The following is a 13510-nucleotide window of genomic DNA, read 5'->3' on the forward strand; positions in this document are numbered from 1 at the left end:
ATAAATTTGAATTTTCTTGTTTGAGATACTTGAGCTTGAAAACATTGAGCATTTCTTCTTTATACCGCCTGCATAGAGGTATGCAACACAGTAAGGATATATGTCCATAGGAGAGAAATTCAGTGTCTATCTATCACGCCACTATTAATAATTTTTTCATTAACATTTGGAATCAAATGTCAAATTTTCTTTGAATATGAAACAACAAACTATTTCACGACCCAACAGCTATGTTTCCTCTTTGTTGCAAATACCACCTTTGTTATGTAAAATGTTGATACCACCACCAGAATCAACAATTGTTAATATGCAAATTTCATTTCAATCGTTATGTCGTCAATTTTGTTCTAAATGACACAATAGGTATGTTCCTTATTGTTGTCTCTCTCTCTTAAAATTTCTCTTAAATTGGCAAACTCTCTTCGTTCAACTGGGATTCTCTTAAAACAACCCTTCCCGAAAAACAAGTTTGTTTACAAAACACCAGTTGGCGGTTATTTGGTTGGTTGGTCAAACAAAACAACCTGTTTGCTTTAGGAACGCCATACTTCTGTCATGGCACACTTGCTTCTGCAAAATATTTGCTCTTTCCCTTGATGTACTCTCTTGCTCTCGCAATGAGTATCTCATGAGTGTGTGTATCCTTAATGTACCGTTCTGTTTGGTATAAAAGGACGAATGAAATAGTGAAACGAATTTAGTCCTAAATCAAGTGTCGTCGAGAACATTTACAATACGGACGAATAAAAACGAACGGTTAGCGGTTAAAGGATATTTAAGGAATAACTAAAAGAAATTTCAAATATACAAACATAAAGGAAGAAAGTAGCGAGTGTGTGTGCGCGTGAGTGTTTTGTGAAAGAAACACACACATCGGAGCACGCCAAATAATAATTACCAACACTGGGAAGGAAAGTGTTGCAAGTGATTGTTGAATTTGATTGATTGATTTGTGTGTGAGCAATTAAAACAGAAACCAAACAAGGAATAATTATGACCACTTAAAGTTTTTGAATTTAATATTTTTTTGTTATAAAAAAATTAAACAATTGTCGAAAACGTGCAATTTTGATTACGAAAAATAAGCAAAAATTATTGCCAGCAACTACAAAAAGAAAGCAAAATAAGACCCTGTGCAAAATGTTGTTAAACGTGTACCGGTATCTGGGGCTATTCATACCCATAATTACTTTACAGCTTTTAATAACATCCGGTTGTGCCGGTTGGTCTGAGGCCAGCATTATAATCGACATGAATAACATGTTGCGCGATACATCAACCGAAGTGAATACAATGCCCTCAACAATTACAACATCCTCGGCCACGGCATCCTCAGCATTGTCCTATGAACATCGACAAATGACCGAAAATATTTTGCGCAGCGATAATAAAGATGCAACCGTAGATAATGGCCTTCTGTATGCCAGCTATAATGAACCCAGTGCAGAGTTGTTACGTTTTGTCAACGAAGACGACGACGATGATAATACTGAAGATGTTGATAACGATGCAACAGATTCGGAATATAATCAAAGTGGTGGTGTTGATAATGACATTCAATTGCCATCAAGACAAAGTCGCCAATACAACAACAACAACAAAAATAATGACAATAACGCTTATATGCAATCACTGTCGTTAAAAGATCAAGTCCGTTTATTGTCCAAACAAATGAATGTCTTAATGAATCGTCGCCGTGAAGATTATGAACTACTGGAACGTAATTTACGCAAATCTCTAAGGATAGCTGAGGACAAAGACTCCAATGGAGAAACGGGAATTTATACAAATACCAACGATGTGGATTTACGCAAGGAGTTGGAAACATTAAGGTTAGTAGAAGAGAAAATGATAATTAATGAATGATTTTAAATGGGTGAGGTATTATGCGGGGTATAATTAAAAGAATTCAAAATGTAAGAGAATTCTTTAAATGAATAATAAATAGGTATCAAAACTATAAAAACTTTGGTGGTAATTGGGAAATTTAAGAAGTTTTTTTTGAAATATTCTTTAAAAGTCCACTTATGTAGAGCCTTGGTTGGGGTTTGAAAAATTCTTAAAAAATCAATGCTTATAGAGACTTGGACAGCTTTTATAGAGCCTAGATTAGGGTTTAAAATATTCTTTGAAAATCCACACTTATAGACCCTTGGATAGGGTTTTGAAATATTCTTTAAAAATCCGCACTTATAGAGCCTTGGATAGGGTTTGATATATTCTTCAAAACTCCACGTTTATAGAGCCTTGGTTGGGGTTTAAAATAATCTTTAAAAATCCACGTTTATAGAGCCTTGGTTGGTGTTTAAAATATTCTTTAAAAATTCACGTTTATAGAGCCGTGGTTGGGGCTTGAAATATTCTTTAAAATCCACTTTAATAGAGCCCTGATTTGGGTTTGAAATATTCTTTAAAAATCCGCACTTATAGAGCCTTGGATGGGGTTTGATATATTCTTTAAAAATCCACGTTTATAGAGCCTTGGTTGGGGTTTAAAATATGCTTTAAAAATTTACGTTTATGGAGCCGTGGTTAAGGTTTGAAATATTCTTTAAAATCCACTATAATAGAGCCTTGATTTGGGTTTGAAATATTCTTTAAAAATCCTCACTTATAGAGCCTTGGATGGGGTTTGATATATTCTTTAAAAATCCACGTTTATAGAGCCTTGGTTGGGGTTTAAAATATTCTTTAAAAATTAACGTTCATAGAGCCTTGGTTGGGGTTTGAAATATTCTTTAAAATCTACTTTAATAGAGCCTTGATTTAGGTTTGAAATATTCTTTAAAAATCCGCACTTATAGAGCCTTGGATGGGGTTTGATATATTCTTTAAAAATCCACGTTTATAGAGCCTTGGTTGGGATTTAAAATATTCTTTAAAACTTCACGTTTATAGAGCCGTGGTTGGAGTTTGAAATATTCTTCAAAAATCCGCACTTATAGAGCCTTGGTTGGGGTTTGAAGTATTCTTTAAAAATCCACGTTTAAGAGCCTTGATTGGGGTTTGAAATATTCCTTAAAAATCCACGTTTATAGAGACTTGGTTGGGATTTGAAGTCTTGTCCAAAAATCCACGTTTATGGGGCCTTGGTTTGGGGTTTGAAATATTCCAAAAAATCCACGTGTATAGAGCCTTAATTGGGGCTTAAAATATTCCAAAAAATCCACGTTTATGAAGCCTTGGTTGTTGTTTGAAATATTCGTTAAAAATTTACGTTTGTAGAGCCTTAGATGGGGTTCGAAATATTCTGTAAAAGACTATGTTTATAGAACCTAGGTTGGGGTTTGAAATATTCTTTAAATAAAAATCTACGATTATAGACCATTAGTTGGGGTTTTATAGATCCATGGTTGGGTTATGAAATATTCTTTAAAAATCCAGGTTTACACTTTTATAGGGCTTTGGTAGGAGTTTGAAATATTGAAAAATATATTGTCTAAATCCGCCTTAATGCCCAAATATTCCTTTAAAAATCCACGTTTATAGAGCTTTTAATAAGCCTTAAACTAATTCTTACAAATTCCACGTTCATAGAGTTTTGCCTCAGAATAGCTTTAAAATTGTCCTTTCAAAATCAGCTTTAAAACAGGCTTCAATGCGCTTCAACATTTTTTTTTGCTATAAGTTCTGAGCAACTTTCTACCCTCCAATAAAATATTGATTTTTCAACAAAACTACAACAACAATATAACAATGTTCAACATTTGTTTTTGTTTTATTGTATCCTAAGCCTTGCAATTTTAGTTGACTTGTAGTTGTTCGCCTTTTTTCGTCATATTTTCTCCGAAAAAAATACGGAAATGCCCCTTAGGAAAAAAATTTACCCACACGCTGTTGTGTCCGAGTTGATTGTTATTGATAAGTATTGGCTTATAAATGTTTGAAATTGCTTTAGCCTTGTTGTTGTTATTGTTGCTGCTTCTGCTGCCACATTTTATATAGACTTTTCTCTTCTCACTTTTGCTGCAGAGAAAGTATATTGACTTTGATGGGCATTTATTGAGATCCGGGCAGGAATATGTTAAATCAGGCATAATTGAATTAAGGAAACATCAGTTATTGGCAGTAAAAGGAGGTGCATACATATGTACATACATACATACATGCATACCTACATACATACATATATGAATAGTGAGGTACATAGCCATGTGTAGTATGAAAAAGGCAAAACTTTGAAACAATGTATTTAGTAGTTGGATCTTTTTCATGTTATTTGTTAAGGGAAAGTTTGTACTCGATTGAAAGGAAATGGAAACAACAAACTTAAGTAAAATCAAACAAAAGAAAAATTTGAAAATTTTTATTTTATATTGTACATATAAAATTCAATTATTTATCTCATATATAAATTTAAGTAACAAATTTAGTTTGCTTGTGTTGCCAGTCGATAACAAATTTAATGTCGGTTTATCAGGCTTAAATAAAGAAATTTTATTTGTAATAATTAAAAATGTAAATTAAACTATAGTCACAATGAAAAAACTTGCATTTGATACATTGTTATTTCTATTTTTAATATATTAAAATAAAAATTAAAAATTTATATTTTCACGTGTCTGTTATTTCACATTTCCAAATATAAAATGAATATTGAAGTCCTATACATTCCATGGTTATTCGATGTTAATAAATCCTTGCAATTTCCATCTCCCTCATGATTTTGCTACATTTGTATTTCCCAGTAAACTCAAGTGTCAAGAAGCGCCAAAAAATTCATAACGTTAGGCCGTCAATGCAAAAAACAAAACACCAACAAAAAGAAATAAGCCAAGCAAAAAATCAAGGATGAATCCAAAAAAAAAAAAATCAAATTGAAACAATTCATTGGAATTTCTTAATTGACAGAGCCTCGGCAACCTATCAGAAAAGTAACTGAACAAGTGAATGGATGAAATGGTGGTAAAAGCTTGTGGTTGTTTACTCAGAAATTGATTTTTCTGGTTATGATTTTTCAGCAACCACATATGCACACGCACACACACACACACACTGGTTGAGGGAGAATATTATTATTGTTGGTAGTGAATAAAGCAAATAAAGGATTCGTTACATTGATAAATATACATACATATATGCATATATGTGCAGTTTGTTGTGGTATCAATTTGGTGGTTAATAAAATTTCACCAATGGCCAATATTTATTTAATCTTGGTACTGTGAATGAAGGGAAGTCCATCTGAAGAAAATTAATTGAAATTACAAAATCCACATTAATAGAGACAGGCAATAAAATATTTCTTTAACATCAACGGTTGAGTACACTCAAAATAGTCTAACAAGTTTATTAATAAAATATTCACTATAAAGATTCCTTAAATTGAAAAAAAAAAACAGATTTATGAAGCCTAAACAAGTTTCTAATGAATCTATTTATTTATGGTCTCAAAAATACAAATAAATTCCTGAAAACATGCTGATATAGGCTTGAATGGCCTTCAAAATATTGAAACTAAAAATCAACTTTATATTCCTTTGAATGGGCTTCAAAATATTTCCAAAAACGGCTAGTTTATAAAGCGTTGTAATGGCTTTAAAACATTCCTAAAACATCCAAATTTACACAGCATTATGCGGGCTTCAAAATATTCTTTAAATTCAATCTTATAGAGCGCTGTGGGGACTTTTCCTAAAAATCCACGTTAAGAAGCTTTATATAGGCTTCAATATTTTCTTAAAATCTAGGTTTACATTACCCTATATGGCCTTCAAAAGGTTCCAAAAAACGATGGAGATTTGGCTGGGGTTTGAAATATTATTTTTAATTCCACGTTTATGGACTTTTGGGTTGAATTTAAAAAATTCTTTAAAAATCCAGGTGAAGGAAGCCTTAGTTAGTGTTTGAAATATTCTTTAAAAATCAATGCTAATGGACCCTTAGATGGGGTTTAAAATATTCTTTAAAAATCCACGTTTATGGAGCCTTAGATGGGGTTTGAAATATTCTTTAAAAATCAACGTTGTGGAGCCTTAGGTGGTGTTTGAAATATTCTTTAAAAATACATGTTTTTAGAGCCCTGGTAAAGGCTTGAAATATTCTATAAAAATCCACGTTAATGGAGCCTTATATGGGGTTTGAAATATTCTTTACAAACCTACGTTAATGGAGCCTTAGATGGAGTTTGAAACATTATTTTTAAATCCACGTTTATGGACTTTTGTGTGGGGTTTGAAAAATTCTTTAAAAATCCACGTTTATGGACTTTTGTGTGGGGTTTGAAAAATTCTTTAAAAGTCCACGTTTATGGACTTTTGTGTGGGGTTTGAATAATTCTTTAAAAATCCACGTTTATGGACTTTTGTGTGGGGTTTGAAAAATTCTTTAAAAATCCACGTTTATGGACTTTTGTGTGGGGTTTGAAAAATTCTTTAAAAGTCCACGTTTATGGACTTTTGTGTGGGGTTTGAAAAATTCTTTAAAAATCCACGTTTATGGACTTTTGTGTGGGGATTGAAAAATTCTTTAAAAATCCACGTTTATGGACTTTTGTGTGGGGTTTGAAAAATTCTTTAAAAATCCAAGTTTATGGACTTTTGTGTGGGGTTTGAAAAATTCTTTAAAAATCCACGTTTATGGACTTTTGTGTGGGGTTTGAATAATTCTTTAAAAATCCACGTTTATGGACTTTTGTGTGGGGTTTGAAAAATTCTTTAAAAATCCACGTTTATGGACTTTTGTGTGGGGTTTGAAAAATTCTTTAAAAATCCACGTTTATGGACTTTTGTGTGGGGTTTGAAAAATTCTTTAAAAATCCACGTTTATGGACTTTTGTGTGGGGTTTGAAAAATTCTTTAAAAGTCCACGTTTATGGACTTTTGTGTGGGGTTTGAAAAATTCTTTAAAAATCCTCGTTTATGGACTTTTGTGTGGGGTTTGAAAAATTCTTTAAAAATCCACGTTTATGGACTTTTGTGTGGGGTTTGAAGAATTCTTTAAAAATCCAAGTTTATGGACTTTTGTGTGGGGTTTGAAAAATTCTTTAAAAATCCACGTTTATGGACTTTTGTGTGGGGTTTGAAAAATTCTTTAAAAATACACGTTTATGGACTTTTGTGTGGGGTTTGAAAAATTCTTTAAAAATCCACGTTTATGGTGCCTAGGATGGGGTATGAAATTTTATTTAAAAATCCACGTATATGGAGCCTAGGATGGGGTTTGATATATTCTTTAAAACTTAATGTTAAGGAGTCTTAGATGAGGTTTGAAATATTCTTTAAAAATTTGATATTTTCTTTACAAATCCACGTTTTAGAGCCTTGGTTAGGGTTTGAAATGTTCTTTAAAAATCCACGTTTTAGAGCCTTGGTTAGGGTTTGAAATGTTCTTTAAAAATCCACGTTTTAGAGCCTTGGTTAGGGTTTGAAATGTTCTTTAAAAATCCACGTTTTAGAGCCTTGGTTAGGGTTTGAAATGTTCTTTAAACATCCACGTTTTAGAGCCTTGGTTAGGATTTGAAATGTTCTTTAAAAATCCACGTTTTAGAGCCTTGGTTAGGGTTTGAAATGTTCTTTAAAAATCCACGTTTTAGAGCCTTGGTTAGGGTTTGAAATGTTCTTTAAAAATCCACGTTTTTAGAGCCTTGGTTAGGGTTTGAAATGTTCTTTAAAAATCCACGTTTTAGAGCCTTGGTTAGGGTTTGAAATGTTCTTTAAAAATCCACTATTATGGAGCCTGTGATGGGGTTTAAAATGTTCTTTAAAAATCCACGTTTTAGAGCCTTGGTTAGGGTTTGAAATATTCTCTAAAAATCCACGTTTTAGAGCCTTGGTTAGGGTTTGAAATGTTCTTTAAAAATCCACGTTTTAGAGCCTTGGTTAGGGTTTGAAATGTTCTTTAAAAATCCACGTTTTAGAGCCTTGGTTAGGGTTTGAAATGTTCTTTAAAAATCCACGTTTTAGAGCCTTGGTTAGGGTTTGAAATTTTCTTTAAAAATCCACGTTTTAGAGCCTTGGTTAGGGTTTAAAATGTTCTTTAAAAATCCACGTTGGTTAGGGTTTGAAATGTTCTTTAAAAATCCACTTTTTAGAGCCTTCGTTAGGGTTTGAAATGTTCTTTAAAAATCCACGTTTTAGAGCCTTGGTTAGGGTTTGAAATGTTCTTTAAAAATCCACGTTTTAGAGCCTTGGTTAGGGTTTGAAATGTTCTTTAAAAATCCACGTTTTAGAGCCTTGGTTAGGGTTTGAAATGTTCTTTAAAAATCCACGTTTTAGAGCCTTGGTTAGGGTTTGAAATATTCTTTAAAAACCCACGTTTATTGACTCTTGGATGGGGTTTGAAAAATTCTTTAAAAATCCAGGTTAATGGAGCCTTGGATGGGGTTTGAAATATTCTTTTAAAATCCACGTTTTTAGAGCCTTGGTTAGGGTTTGAAATATTCTTTAAAAATCCACGTTTATGGACTCTTGAATGGGGTTTGAAATATTAATTTTAAATCCACGTTTATGGAGTATTGTGTGGTGTTTGAAATATAATTGAATAATTGCAAATTCTTTAAAAATCCAGGTTAAGGGAGCGTTAGGAGCGGATTTGAATTTTTTTATATCCAGGTTAATGGAGCCTTTGATGGGGTTTGAAATATTCTTTAAAAATCCACTTTAATGGATCCGTAGATGGTATTTGAAACATCTACGCTTACGGGGGCTTGTGTGGCCTTTATAATCCTCTTTAAAATCCCCGCTTTTGGAGGCTTGTTTATATTTTGAAATCCTCTTTAAAAATCCCTACTTATTGAGGCTTTTTAAAACTTTTTTTAAAACCCTTGAGGGTGCTACGAAAATCTGTTTAAAAATCGACGAGGCTTGTGTCAATCCTCTTTAAGAGACCACTAGAAATCCTCTTTAAAATCCACATTTCTGGAGTCTTGAATGGGGTTTAAAATATTCTTGGAAAATCGAAGTTTCGGAGGCTTGTGTCAATCCTCTATAAAAATCCACGCTAATATAGCAATCGGTGGACTTTTTATGGATCCTTGAATGAGTTTTAAATATTCTTTAAAAATCCTCGTTTAGGAGCCTCGGGTATGTGATGAAAACCGAATCGACTCGATTTGCAGAATCGAAATGATATATAATCAGAGTGCCGTTGATGATATATATAGTTTTGTTTCACAAACGCCCCTTATTTGAATAATATTTTTAAAATCCATTTTCAATTTCATTAAAATATTCACAAAATTGGAGATATACGATTTCGATTTCGATTTTTCGAAACGAGTCGAATCGTTTTCCATCACATACCTGATTATTTAAAAATCCATGTTTGTAAAGCCTTGGGTGGAATTTCAAAATTTTTTCAAACCCATTTTAGATTGGTTTGAAATCTTCCTTAAAATCCTCACTTATGGAGCCTTGGGTGAGGTTTGAAGTATGGTATTGTGTAGATCTGAAGTATTGTTAAAAAAATGTAATGGGTTCCAAGATTATCTTAAACATAAAAATAATATAGCCATAGATAGGCATTCAAATCTCCCCTAAAAGTCCACGATTTAACATCCTAAGATGGGCTTTGAAACCTTGTTTAAAAATCCAGGCTTCGAAATCTTCTTTAAAAGTCCACGTTTGAAAATCCAATGAAGGACTTTGAAATCTTCCTTGAAAGTCCACGTTTGAAAATCCTGGGATGGACTTCGGATTTTTTTAAATACACGTTTGAAAATCCTATGATAAACTTTGAAATCTTCCCTAAAAGTCCACGTTTTAAAATCCTAGGATGGGCTTTGAAATTTTTTGTTTAAATTCACGCTCATAGAGCCTTGTATTGGCTTTGAAATATTTTTTTAATCCACGCTCATAGAGCCTTGTATTGGCTTTGAAATCTTTTTTTTTTTTAAATCCACGGTCATATAGCCCTGTATTGGCTTCGAAATCTTTTTTTGAATCAACGCTCATAAAGCCTTGTATTAGGTTCGAAATCTTTTTTAAAAAGTCCATGCTCATAGAGCCTTGTATTGGCTTCAAAATCTTTTTTTAAATCCACGCTCATAGAGCCTTGTATTGGCTTCAAAATCTTTTTTTAAATCCACGCTCATACAGCTTATACTGGCTTCGAAATCTTTTTCTAACAATCCACGCTCATATAGCCCTGTATTGGCTTCGAAATCCTTTTTTTTAAATCCACGCTCATAAAGCCTTGTATTAGGTTTGAAATCTTTTTTTAAAGTCCATGTTCATAGAGCCTTGTATTGGCTTAGAAATCTTCCTTAAAAGTCCACGCTCATAGAGCCTTGTGTTGGCTTCGAAATCTGTTTTAAAAATCCACGCTCATAGAGCTTTGTATTGGCTTCGGATTTTTTTTTTAAAATCCATAATCATAGAGCCTTGTATTGGCTTCGATATTTTTTTTTAAATCCAATACTAAAAACATTCCTTTGTGTCCTTCCTACAGCACACGATGTCTCTCTCCCTCTTTATACCTACCAAAATAATTTGAATTTTCATTAAACTAAAATCATGACCTTTGCTACAGGTGTCCTTCGTATGTCAATTGTCTCCTTTTATCTCACTTTTATCTTCTTTCAATATTTCCGTTATGAAAAACTAATTGGAAAACAAACCTTTTTTCTTTGAAAGTAAGGAAACAGGTTATTTGATATTTTTCAGAAAAGAGCCTCTGTTTTTAACTTTTCCCCCAATATTTCAAGTAAATTAATTGTCCTTCTTTCCCCAAAAAAGGTCAACTGAAGGGTCAAACGATTAACATAAAAAGAAATGACTTAAAAGCTAAATATCCCGGGAAACACAATTCACTCTCCAATTTTTCTTGTTGTCTTCCTTTTTTGCCATGCATCATTTAAAATCGAAGTGTATTGTCATTAGAACAATAAAGTTTTCAATATGAATAAGTAAGTTAATTTGTTTTTGTTCTCTTCTTCATAACATGTTCGTTATTTTCCATAACTAAAGGGTTGCCATACTTAGAATTAGAAATGGAGCAACCTATGGGTTTCTAATATAGAAGGACACCATTTGTGCTGAAGCTTTTTATTTTAGGAATACTCAAAAGTTGTGACTACCATTTTCTGTTTCGTCACAAACGACAAATGTCCATGACAATTGGCAACTCTTTGTTTGAATGTATATTTATTCAAATTTAATTCCACTTCTGACTCTCTTTTGTTTTGTTATTTGTTTTTTAATGATTTTTGTGTTTTAGGTTTTGTTAACTGTCCCCAGTGGACTTATATCCGTTTTATATTGAAGCCTGCACAAAAAATAAACGAACTCAATAACTTTTCCTTTATTATATTTTTTTGGAGGTATTCATTATATTCAACATTTTTGTTTTTTGCTTTGGGCTTTATTGTTTTCCGTTTCCTTTCAATCCTCTTTACCTCCACATACTTTTACCTATGATATATGGTAGCATATTAAATTGTTTCAATTTTGTGGAATAACAAGTTTGATGAAGTTTGAAGAAGCCCTTTTTCGAACAAGCACAAAAGACCCACAAAAAGTTACCTCCCCACCCCTTCTATTATACGTTTTGTCTGTTACATTTTTGGTTAAAAGCAATTTTCCCAGCAACAAAAAAGAACGCTTTCCACAAGTAAACTGCACAATCTATAGCTATTTGTGTTAGAATGTTTTTTCATTTTTTTTTTCATTCGATATTGGAATTTTAATCTAAAGTATGTTTAATAACTTTTTTACAACAAGAACAACAACAATGGCAAAAAGTTCAACAAGCTACCTTTTGTTTGGTGAACAAGAAAAAAAAAACGGAAAAACTTGTTCGAAATGAGATATTTTTAAATGAAAAATGGTTTTGGAAAAAGCAAAAAAGTATTGTAACAAATTTTAGAAAATGAAAAAAAAAAATACAAAAATAATTCCTTTTGTTAAGTGGTTGTTGCTTAGTTCAATGTCGGGGGCATTAATCCCATATGCTTTTCATTTTCCTTTAAGATGATATTTCTTCAATAAAATCTTGTGCAACAAAATCACTTAGTAAAGTATTTCCCTTAAATGACTCCATAAAGTATATTTTAAAAATGTTCTTTGATTTGTTTACGCCCAAAAGATATGCAATAGAAATTGTATATTTCCATTAATTCTTGGAAAAAGAAATGGAAAGTTTGTTTAATTTTATTTTTCATTAAAAAAATAAAAAAAAAAAACGAAAAAAGCATAGCTGGTTGACAAAGCCACAAAAATATGCTATAAATAATTTTCTGTTTTTAACGAGACAGAAAGAGATCTTAATCGAAAACTTTTCTATGGATTTTTACATAAATTTAATGTATACTTTTTGTTGTCATTTAAATTTAATAACGTCAAATGGAAATCGTAATGGAAATTTTACATAAACTGTGATGTTCAATTGAAAATTAACATTTTAAGGGGATATATTTTCTTCTTAAATTACTCTCAAATACTTTATGATTGTTGTGAATAATACATGATATTATTAATAATTGAAATCTTGTTTAAAAAATCCACGCCCAAATGACTTGTATTAGCTTAGAAATCTTATTTAAAAAATCCACCTTGTTTTGGCTTAGAAATCTTGTTTAAAAATCCACGCCCAGGGAGACTTGTATTGGCTTAGAAATCTTATTTAAAAAATCCACCTTGTATTGGCTTAGAAATCTTATTTAAAAAATCCACCTTGTATTGGCTTAGAAATCTTGTTTAAAAATCCACGCCCATAGGGCCTTGTATTGGCTTAGAAATCTTGTTTAAAAATCCATGCCTATACAGACTTGTATTGGCTTAGAAATCTTGTTTAAAATTCCACGCCCAGAGAGACTTGTATTGGCTTAGAAATCTTGTTTAAAATTCCACGCCCAGAGAGACTTGTATTGGCTTAGAAATCTTGTTTAAAATTCCACGCCCAGAGAGACTTGTATTGGCTTAGAAATCTTGTTTAAAATTCCACGCCCAGAGAGACTTGTATTGGCTTAGAAATCTTGTTTAAAAATCCACGCCCATAGGGCCTTGTATTGGCTTAGAAATCTTGTTTAAAATTCCACGCCCAGAGAGACTTGTATTGGCTTAGAAATCTTGTTTAAAAATCCACGCACATAGGGCCTTGTATTGGCTTAGAAATCTTGTTTAAAATTCCACGCCCAGAGAGACTTGTATTGGCTTAGAAATCTTGTTTAAAAATCCACGCCCATAGGGCCTTGTATTGGCTTAGAAATCTTGTTTAAAAATCCACGCCCATAGGGCCTTGTATTGGCTTAGAAATCTTGTTTAAAATTCCACGCCCAGAGAGACTTGTATTGGCTTAGAAATCTTGTTTAAAAATCCACGCCCATAGGGCCTTGTATTGGCTTAGAAATCTTGTTTAAAAATCCACGCCCATAGGGCCTTGTATTGGCTTAGAAATCTTGTTTAAAAATCCACGCCCATAGGGCCTTGTATTGGCTTAGAAATCTTGTTTAAAAATCCACGCCCAGAAAGACTGGTATTGGCTTAGAAATCTTGTTTAAAAATCCACGCCCAGAGAGACTTGTATTGGCTTATAAATCTTATTTAAAAATCCACGCCCAGAGAGACTGGTA

At 32.3% G+C, this 13510-nt stretch overlaps 1 protein-coding gene across 1 annotated transcript in view; it reads left to right on the forward strand.

Moving 5' to 3' along the window:
- The first annotated feature begins 693 nt into the window (after positions 1 to 693).
- The window catches only part of sca (scabrous), a 61294-nt gene continuing 48477 nt past the window's right edge, over positions 694 to 13510 (forward strand). Inside the window, exon 1 of the mRNA XM_073990289.1 lies at positions 694 to 1832. Within this exon, the coding sequence (XP_073846390.1) occupies positions 1141 to 1832 (692 nt within the window). The 5' untranslated portion in view covers positions 694 to 1140. The remainder of the gene's footprint in view (positions 1833 to 13510) is intronic.

The sequence above is a fragment of the Musca autumnalis genome, unplaced genomic scaffold, assembly GCF_047663935.1.
Source record: "Musca autumnalis isolate F117 unplaced genomic scaffold, ASM4766393v1 scaffold_5, whole genome shotgun sequence".
NCBI lineage: Eukaryota > Metazoa > Arthropoda > Insecta > Diptera > Muscidae > Musca > Musca autumnalis.